At 49.8% G+C, this 12497-nt stretch overlaps 1 protein-coding gene across 1 annotated transcript in view; it reads left to right on the top strand.

Moving 5' to 3' along the window:
* The window catches only part of LOC123741855 (transmembrane protein 114-like), a 59519-nt gene extending 56362 nt beyond the window's left edge, over positions 1–3157 (top strand). Inside the window, exon 4 of the mRNA XM_045716083.1 lies at positions 2984–3157. Coding sequence (XP_045572039.1) covers positions 2984–3157 — 174 coding nt within the window. The remainder of the gene's footprint in view (positions 1–2983) is intronic.
* Positions 3158–12497: the final 9340 nt, after the last annotated feature.

Raw genomic sequence — 12497 nt, 5'->3', positions numbered from 1 at the left:
ATACCCTACACCCTATACCTTATACCCTACACCCTATACCTTATACCCTACACCCTATACCTTATACCCTACACCCTATACCTTATACCCTATACCTTATACCCTACACCCTATACCTTATACCCTACACCCTATACCTTATACCCTACACCCTATACCTTATACCCTACACCCTATACCTTATACCCGACACCCTATACCTTATACCCGACACCCTATACCTTATACCCTATACCTTATACCCTACACCCTATACCTTATACCCTACACCCTATACCTTATACCCTACACCCTATACCTTATACCCTATACCCTACACGCTATACCTTATACCCTACACCCTATACCTTATACCCTACACCCTATACCTTATACCCTACACCCTATACCTTATACCCTACACCCTACACCTTTTACCCTATACCTTATACCCTACACCCTATACATTTACATTTAAGTCATTTAGCAGACGCTCTTATCCAGAGCGACTTACAAATATGTGCATTCACCTTATAATATCCAGTGGAACAACCACTTTACAATAGTGCATCTAAATCTTTTAAAGGGGGGGTAGAAGGATTACTTTATCCTATCCCAGGTATTCCTTGAAGAGGTGGGGTTTCAGGTGTCTCCGGAAGGTGGTGATTGACTCCGCTGTCCTGGCGTCGTGAGGGAGCTTGTTCCACCATTGGGGTGCCAGAGCAGCGAACAGTTTTGACTGGGCTGAGCGGGAACTGTGCTTCCTCAGAGGTAGGGAGGTGAGCAGGCCAGAGGTGGATGAACGGAGTGCCCTTGTTTGGGTGTAGGGCCTGATCAGAGCCTGAAGGTACGGAGGTGCCGTTCCCCTCACAGCTCCGTAGGCAAGCACCATGGTCTTGTAGCGGATGCGAGCTTCGACTGGAAGCCAGTGGAGAGAGCGGAGGAGCGGGGTGACGTGAGAGAACTTGGGAAGGTTGAACACCAGACGGGCTGCGGCGTTCTGGATGAGTTGTAGGGGTCTAATGGCACAGGCAGGAAGCACCGCCAACAGCGAATGGCAATAATCCAGACGGGAGATGACAAGTGCCTGGATTAGGACCTGCGCCGCTTCCTGTGTGAGGCAGGGTCGTACTCTGCGAATGTTGTAGAGCATGAACCTACAGGATCGGGTCACCGCCTTGATGTTGGTGGAGAACAACAGGGTGTTGTCCAGGGTCACGCCGAGGCTCTTAGCACTCTGGGAGGAGGACACAAGGGAGTTGTCAACCGTGATGGCGAGATCATGGAACGGGCAGTCCTTCCCCGGGAGGAAGAGCAGCTCCGTCTTGCCGAGGTTCAGCTTGAGGTGGTGATCCGTCATCCACACTGATATGTCTGCCAGACATGCAGAGATGCGGTTCGCCACCTGGTTGTCAGAAGGGGGAAAGGAGAAGATTAATTGTGTGTCATCTGCATAGCAATGATAGGAGAGACCATGTGAAGATATGACAGAGCCAAGTGACTTGGTGTATAGCGAGAATAGGAGTGGGCCAAGAACAGAGCCCTGGGGGACACCAGTGGTGAGAGCACGTGGTGCGGAGACAGATTCTCGCCACGCCACCTGGTAGGAGCGACCTGTCAGGTAGGACGCAATCCAAGCGTGGGCGGCGCCGGAGATGCCCAGCTCGGAGAGGGTGGAGAGGAGGATCTGATGGTTCACGGTATCAAAGGCAGCAGATAGGTCTAGAAGGATGAGAGCAGAGGAGAGAGAGTTAGCTTTATCAGTGCGGAGAGCCTCCGTGACACAGAGAAGAGCAGTCTCAGTTGAATGCCCAGTCTTGAAACCTGACTGATTAGGATCAAGAAGGTCATTCTGAGAGAGATAGCAAGAGAGCTGGCCAAGGACGGCACGTTCAAGAGTTTTGGAGAGAAAGGAAAGAAGGGATACTAGTCTGTAGTTGTTGACATCGGAGGGATCGAGTGTAGGTTTTTTCAGAAGGGGTGCAACTCTCGCTCTCTTGAAGACGGAAGGGACGTAGCCAGCGGTCAAGGATGAGTTGATGAGCGAGGTGAGGTAGGGGAGAAGGTCTCCGGAAATGGTCTGGAGAAGAGAGGAGGGGATAGGGTCAAGTGGGCAGGTTGTTGGGCGGCCGGCCGTCACAAGACGCGAGATTTCATCTGGAGAGAGGGGAGAAAGAGGTCAAAGCACAGGGTAGGGCAGTGTGAGCAGGACCAGCAGTGTCGTTTGACTTAGCAAACGAGGATCGGATGTCGTCAACCTTCGGATGTCGTCAACCTTCCTACCTTATACCCTACACCTTATACCTTATACTCTACACCCTATACCCTATACCCTACACCTTATATCTTATACCCTACACCCTATACCTTATACCTTACACCCTACACCTTAAACCCTACACCTTATACCCTACACCCTATACCTTATACCCTACGCCCTATACCTTATGCCCTACGCCCTACACCTTATGCCCTACGCCCTACGCCCTACGCCCTAAACCCTACACGTTACGCCCTACACCCTATACCTTACACCCTACACCCTATACCTTATACCCTACACCCTATACCTTATACCCTACACCCTATACCTTATACCCTATATACCTTATACTCTACACCTTATACCCTACACCCTACACCCTACACCTTATACCCTACACCCTACACCTTATACCCTACACCCTACACCTTATACCCTACACCCTACACCTTACACCCTACACCTTATACCCTACACCCTACACCTTATACCCTACACCCTACACCTTTTACCCTAAACCCTACACCTTATACCCTACACCCTACACCTTATACCCTACACCCTACACCTTACACCCTACACCTTATACCCTACACCTTATACCCTACACCATACACCTTATACCCTACACCCTACACCTTATACCCTACACCCTACACCTTATACCCTACACCCTACGCCCTATACCCTACACCCTACGCCCTATACGCTATACCCTACGCCCTATACCTTATACGCTAGCCTTATGCCCTACACCCTATACCCTACGCACTACACCTTATACCCTATGCCCTTAACCTTATACCCTACGCCCTACACCTTATAACCTACGCCCTACACCTTATACCCTACGCCCTACACCTTATACCCTACGCCCTACACCTTATACGCTACGCCCTACGCCCTACGCCCTAAACCCTACGCCCTACGCCCTAAACCCTACGCCCTAAACCCTACGCCCTATGCCCTACTCCCTATGCCCTAAACCCTACACGTTACGCCCTACACCCTATACCTTATGCCCTACACCCTACACCTTATGCCCTACACCCTACACCTTATGCCCTACACCCTACACCTTATGCCCTACACCCTACACCTTATACCCTACACCCTACACCTTATACCTTATACCCTACACCTTATACCTTATACCCTACACCCTATACCTTATACCCTACACCCTATACCTTATACCCTACACCCTGTACCTTATACACTACACCCTGTACCTTATACCCTACACCCTGTACCTTATACCCTACACCCTGTACCTTATACCCTACACCCTATACCCTATACCTTATACCCTACGCCCTATACCTTATGCCCTACGCCCTATACCTTACGCCCTACGCCTTATACCCCCGCCACGCCTACGCTATGCCCGCATGCCTACGCCCCTCGCCTTATGCCCTCACGCCTCGCTATGCCCTCACGCCCAGCTCTATGCCCTGTGCCTACGCCTTATGCCCCACCGCCCTCGCCCTACGCCTTATGCCCTACGCCCCACGACTTATGCACACGCCCACGCCCTATGCCCTACGCCTCTACCTACGCCCACGCCTTATACCCTACGCCCTACGCCTTATGCCCTATGCCCTACGCCTTATGCCCTACGCCCTACGCCTTATGCCCTACGCCCTACGCCTTATGCCCTACGCCCTACGCCTTATGCCCTACGCCTTATGCCCTACGCCCTACGCCTTATGCCCTACGCCCTACGACTTATGCACTACGCCTACGCCTTATGCCCTAAACCCTACACGTTACGCCCTACACCCTATACCTTATGCCCTACACCCTATACCTTATACCCTACACCCTATACCTTATGTACCTTATACCCTACATGTTATACCCTAAACCCTACACCTTATACCCTACACCCTACACCCTATACCCTACACCCTATACCCTATACCCTACACCCTATACCTTATACCCTACACCCTATACCTTATACCCTACACTCCTATACCTTATACCCTACACCCTATACCTTATACCCTACACACCCTATACCTATACCCTACACCCTATACCTTATACCCCACACCCTACACCCTATACCCTACACCCTATACCTTATACCCCTACACCCTAATACCCTACACCCTATACCTTATACCCTACACCCTATACCTTATACACTACACCCTATACCTTATACCCTACACCCTATACCTTATACCCTACACCCTACACCTTATACCCTACACCTTATACCCTACACCCTACACCTTATACCCTACACCCTACACCCTATACCCTACACCCTATACCTTATACCCTACACCCTATACCTTATACCCTACACCCTATACCTTATACCCTACACCCTATACCTTATACCCTACACCCTATACCTTATACCCTACACCCTATACCTTATACCCTACACCTTATACCCTACACCCTATACCTTATACCCTACACCCCATACCTTACACCCTACACCCTATACCTTACACCCTACACCCTATACCCTACACCCTACACCCTACACCTTTTACCCTACACCCTACACCTTTTTCCCTACACCCTACACCTTCCACCTTATACCCTACACCCTACACCTTTTACCCTACACCCTACACCTTTTACCCTACACCCTACACCTTTTACCCTACACCCTACACCTTTTACCTTTTACCCTACACCCTACACCTTTTACCTTTTACCCTACACCCTACACCTTATACCCTACACCCTATACATTATACCCTACACCCTATACCTTACACCCTACACCCTATACCCTACACCCTACCCTACACCCTACACCTTACACCCTACACCTACACCCTACACCCTACACACCATACCCTACACCCTACACCTTATACCCTACCACCCTACACCTTATACCCTACACCCTACACCTTATACCCTACACCCTACACCTTATACCCTACACCCTACACCTTATACCCTACACATTATACCCTACACCCTACACCTCATACCCTACACCCTACACCTTATAACCTACACCTTATACCCTACACCCTACGCCTTATACCCTACACCCTACGCCTTATACCCTACGCCCTACGCACTACACCTTATGCCCTACGCCCTATACCCTACGCCTTAAACCTTATACCCTACGCCCTACGCCCTAAACCCTACGCCATACACTCTACGCCCTACGCCCTACACCCTAAAACCTCCGCCCTACGCCCTACGCCTTATGCCCTACGCCCTACGCCTTATGCCCTACGCCCCACGCCTTATGCCCTACGCCCTACGCCCTAAACCCTACACGTTACGCCCTACACCCTACACCTTATGCCCTACACCCTATACCTTATACCCTACACCCTATACCTTATGTACCTTATACCCTACATGTTATACCCTAAACCCTACACCTTATACCCTACACCCTATACCTTATACCCTACACCCTATACCTTATACCCTACACCCTATACCTTACACCCTGCACCCTATACCTTACACCCTGCACCCTATACCTTACACCCTGCACCCTATACCTTACACCCTACACCTTATACCCTACACCCTACACCCTATACCTTAAACTCTACACCCTATACCCTACACCCTACACCTTATACCCTACACCCTACACCTTATACCCTACACCCTACACCCTATACCTTACACCCTACACCCTATACCCTACACCCTTATACAACCACACCCTACACCTTATACCCTACACCAACACCCTACACCCTACACCTTATACCCTACACCCTACACCTTATACCCTACACCCTACACCTTATACCCTACACCCTACACCTTATACCCTACACCCTACACCTTATACCCTACAGCCTACACCTTATACCCTACACCCTACACCTTATACCCTACACCCCCACACAATCTACACCTTATACCCTACACCCCTACACCTTATACCCTACACCCTACACCTTATACCCTACACCCACACCTTATACCCTACACCCTCAACCTCACACCCCACACCTCTACACCCTACATACCCACCTACACCCTGACACCTTACCACACCCTACACCTTTTCCTACACCCTACACCTTTATACCCTACACCCTACACCTTTTACCCTACACCCTACACCTTTTACCCCACACCTATACCCTACACCCTACACCTTATACCCTACACCCATACCACCTTACACCCTTAACCCTACACCCACACCCCCTACACCCTACACCCTACACCCTATACCATAAACTTAACCCACACACACCTTATACCCTACACCCTACACCTTATACCCACACCCACCACACCCTACACCCTACAACTACACCCCACACCCAACACCTTATACCCCACACCCTACACCTTACACCCCCACCCCACACCTTATACCCTACAACCCATACCTTATACCCTACACCTTATACCCTACACCCTACGCCTCATACCCTACACCCTACACCTTATAACCTACACCTTATACCCTACACCCTACGCCTTATACCCTACACCCTACGCCTTATACCCTACACCCTACGCACTACACCTTATGCCCTACGCCCTACACCCTATACCCTACGCCTTACACCTTATACCCTACACCCTACACCTTATAACCTACACCTTATACCCTACACCCTACGCCTTATACCCTACACCCTACGCCTTATACCCTACGCCCTACGCACTACACCTTATGCCCTACGCCCTATACCCTACGCCTTAAACCTTATACCCTACGCCCTACGCCCTAAACCCTACGCCATACACTCTACGCCCTACGCCCTACACCCTAAAACCTCCGCCCTACGCCCTACGCCTTATGCTCTACGCTTTACGCTTTATGTTCTACGCCCTACGCTTATGCCCTACGCCCACGCCTAAACTCCTACACGCTACGCCCTACACCTTACAATACCTATGCCCTACACCCTATACCTTATACCCTACACCCTATACCTTATGTACCCTATACCCACATGTTATACCCAAACCCCACACCTTACACCCTACACCTCTATACCTTATACCCTACCCCCACACCCTATACCTCACACCCTACACCTTATACCCTACACCCTATACCTTACACCCTGCACCCTATACCTTACACCCTGCACCCTATACCTTACACCCTGCACCCTATACCTTACACCCTACACCTTATACCCTACACCCTACACCCTATACCTACACTCCCCACACCCTATACCCACACCCTCACACCCTACACCCTACACCCTACACCTTTACCCCCACACCCTGACACCCTATACCTTACACCCTACACCCTATACCCTACACCTTATACCCTACACCCTACACCTTATACCCTACACCATACACCCTACACCCTACACCTTATACCCTACACCCTACACCTTATACCCTACACCCTACACCTTATACCCTACACCCTACACCTTATACCCTACACCCTACACCTTATACCCTACACCCTACACCTTATACCCTACACCCTACACCTTATACCCTACACCCTACACCTTATACCCTACACCCACACCTTATACCCACACACCTACACCTTATACCCTACACACCTACACCTTATACCCCACCCTCCACACCTTATACCCTACACCCTACACCTTATACCCTACACCCTACACCTTATACCCTACACCCTACACCTTATACCCTACACCCTACACCTTATACCCTACACCCTACACCTTATACCCTACACCCTACACCTTTTACCCTACACCCTACACCTTTTACCCTACACCCTACACCTTTTCCCTACACCTTATACCCTACACCCTACACCTTATACCCTACACCCTACACCTTATACCCTACACCCTACACCTTATACCCTACACCTTATACCCTACACCCTATACCTTATACCCTACACCCTATACCCTACACCCTGTACCCTACACCCTACACCTTATACCCTACACCCTATACCTTATACCCTACACCCTACACCTTATACCCTACACCCTACACCTTATACCCTACACCCTACACCTTATACCCTACACCCTACACCTTATACCCTACACCCTACACCTTATACCCTACACCCTACACCTTATACCCTACACCCTACACCTTATACCCTACACCCTACACCTTATACCCTACAACCTATACCTTATACCCTACACCTTATACCCTACACCCTACGCCTCATACCCTACACCCTACACCTTATAACCTACACCTTATACCCTACACCCTACGCCTTATACCCTACACCCTACGCCTTATACCCTACACCCTACGCACTACACCTTATGCCCTACGCCCTACACCCTATACCCTACGCCTTACACCTTATACCCTACGCCCTACGCCCTAAACCCTACGCCATACACTCTACGCCCTACGCCCTACACCCTACGCCCTAAAACCTCCACGTTATGCCCTACACCCTATACCTTATACTCTACACCCTACACCTTATACCTTATACCCTACACCTTATACCCTACACCCTATAACTTATACCCTAAACCCTATACCCTACACCCTATACCTTATACCTACACCCTATACCTTATACCCTACACCCTATACCTTATACCCTACACCCTATACCTTATACCCTACACCCTATACCTTATACCCTACACCCTATACCTTATACCCTACACCCTATACCTTATACCCTACACCCTATACCTTACACACTACACCCTATACCCTACACCCTACACCTTATACCCTACACCCTACACCTTATACCCTACACCCTACACCCTATACCTTACACCCTACACCCTATACCCTACACCTTATACCCTACACCCTACACCTTATACCCTACACCATACACCCTACACCCTACACCTTATACCCTACACCCTACACCTTATACCCTACACCCTACACCTTATACCCTACACCCTACACCTTATACCCTACACCCTACACCTTATACCCTACACCCTACACCTTATACCCTACACCCTACACCTTATACCCTACACCCTACACCTTATACCCTACACCCTACACCTTATACCCTACACCCCACACCAACCACACCCTGCACCTTATACCCTACACCCTACACCTTATACCCTACACCCTACACCTTTTACCCTACACCCTACACCTTTTACCCTACACCCTACACCTTTTACCCTACACCCTACACCTTTTACCCTACACCTTATACCCTACACCCTACACCTTATACCCTACACCCTACACCTTATACCCTACACCCTACACCTTATACCCTACACCTTATACCCTACACCCTATACCTTATACCCTACACCCTATACCCTACACCCTGTACCCTACACCCTACACCTTTTACCCTACACCCTACACCTTTTACCCTACACCTTATACCCTACACCCTACACCTTATACCCTACACCCTACACCTTATACCCTACACCCTACACCTTATACCCTACACCTTATACCCTACACCCTATACCTTATACCCTACACCCTATACCCTACACCCTGTACCCTACACCCTACACCTTATACCCTACACCCTACACCTTATACCCTACACCCTACACCTTATACCCTACACCCTACACCTTATAACCTACACCTTATACCCTACACCCTACGCCTTATACCCTACACCCTACGCCTTATACCCTACGCCCTACGCACTACACCTTATGCCCTACGCCCTATACCCTACGCCTTAAACCTTATACCCTACGCCCTACGCCCTAAACCCTACGCCATACACTCTACGCCCTACGCCCTACACCCTAAAACCTCCGCCCTACGCCCTACGCCTTATGCCCTACGCCCTACGCCTTATGCCCTACGCCCTACGCCTTATGCCTTACGCCGTACGCTCTAAACTTTTACACGTTACGCCCTACACCCTAACACCTTATGCCCTACACCCTATACCTTATACCCTACACCCTATACCTTATGTACCTTATACCCTACATGTTATACCCTAAACCCTACACCTTATACCCTACACCCTATACCTTATACCCTACACCCTATACCTTATACCCTACACCCTATACCTTATACCCTACACCCTATACCCTACACCCCGCACCCCTACACCCTACACCCTGCACCCTACACCTTACAACCCTGCACCCTACACCTTACACCCTACACCTTTATACCCTACACCCTACACCCATACCTTAAACTCTACACCCTATACCCTCACACCCTACACCTTATACCCTACACCCTACACCTTATACCCACACCCCCTTACACCCTATACCTTACACCCTACACCCTATACCCTACACCTTATACCCTACACCCACACCAACCCTAACACCAACACCCTACACCTCCAACTTATACCCACCACCCACCCATACCCTTCACACCCTACACCTTATACCCCCACCCTACACCTTATACCCTACACCCTCTACCTTACACCCTACACCCTCACACCTTATACCCTACACCCTACACCTTATACCCTACACCCCACACCTTATACCCTACACCCTACACCTTAGTACCCACACCCTACACCTTATACCCCCACCCCTACACCTTATACCCTACACCCTACACCTTATACCCTACACCCTACTATTTTACCTACCACCACACCACACCTTATACCCTACACCCCACACCTTATACCCTACACCCCACACCTTATACCCTACACCCTACCTACCTTATACCCCACCCCTCACACCTTTTCACCCTCCACCACCCTCAATTTACCCTACACCCTACACCTTTTCCCCCTACACCTTATACCTACACCCTACACCTTATACCCTACACCCTACACCTTATACCCTACACCCTACACCTTATACCCTACACCTTAGTACCCTACACCCTATACCCTTACACCCTACACCCAACCCACACCCTTATACCCTACACCCTACACCTTATACCCTACACCCTACACCTTATACCCTACACCCTACAATTTTATACCCTACACCCTACACCTTATACCCTACACCCTACACCTTATACCCTACACCCTACACCCTTATACCCCACACCCTACACCTTATACCCCACACCCTACACCTTATACCCTACACCCTACACCTTATACCCCACACCTTATACCCGCACCCACGCCATACCCTACACCCTACACCTTATAACCCACACCTTATACCCTACACCCTACTCCCTATACCCTACACCCTTCACGCCCTATACCCTACACCCACGCACTCACACCTTATGCCCTACGCCCACACCCTATACCCTACGCCACACCTTTAACTACCCCACGCCCTACGCCCAAACCCCACGCTCATACACTCTACGCCCTACGCCCTACACCCTACGCCCTAAAACCTCCACGTTATGCCCTACACCCTATACCTTATACTCTACACCCTACACCTTATACCTTATACCCTACACCTTATACCCTACACCCTATAACTTATACCCTAAACCCTATACCCTACACCCTATACCTTATACCCTACACCCTATACCTTATACCCTACACCCTATACCTTATACCCTACACCCTATACCTTATACCCTACACCCTATACCTTATACCCTACACCCTATACCTTATACCCTACACCCTATACCTTATACCCTACACCCTATACCTTACACTCTACACCCTATACCCTACACCCTACACCTTATACCCTACACCCTACACCTTATACCCTACACCCTACACCCTATACCTTACACCCTACACCCTATACCCTACACCTTATACCCTACACCCTACACCTTATACCCTACACCATACACCCTACACCCTACACCTTATACCCTACACCCTACACCTTATACCCTACACCCTACACCTTATACCCTACACCCTACACCTTATACCCTACACCCTACACCTTATACCCTACACCCTACACCTTATACCCTACACCCTACACCTTATACCCTACACCCTACACCTTATACCCTACACCCTACACCTTATACCCTACACCCTACACCTTATACCCTACACCCTACACCTTATACCCTACACCCTACACCCTTATACCCTACACCCTACACCTTTACCCTACACCCTACACCTTTACACCCTACACCCTACACCCTCTTACCCTACACCTTATACCCTACACCCTACACCTTATACCCTACACCCTACACCCTATACCCTTACACCCACACCCTATACCCTACACCTTATACCCTACACCCTACACCTTATACCCTACACCCTACACCCTACACCCTACACCTTATACCCTACACCCTACACCTTATACCCTACACCCTACACCTTATACCCTACACCCTACACCTTATACCCTACACCCTACACCTTATACCCTACACCCTACACCTTATACCCTACACCCTACACCTTATA

The sequence above is a fragment of the Salmo salar genome, chromosome ssa03, assembly GCF_905237065.1.
Source record: "Salmo salar chromosome ssa03, Ssal_v3.1, whole genome shotgun sequence".
NCBI lineage: Eukaryota > Metazoa > Chordata > Actinopteri > Salmoniformes > Salmonidae > Salmo > Salmo salar.
The sequence above is the reverse complement of the archived record's forward strand: the minus strand, read 5'-3'. Positions and strand labels throughout refer to the sequence as shown.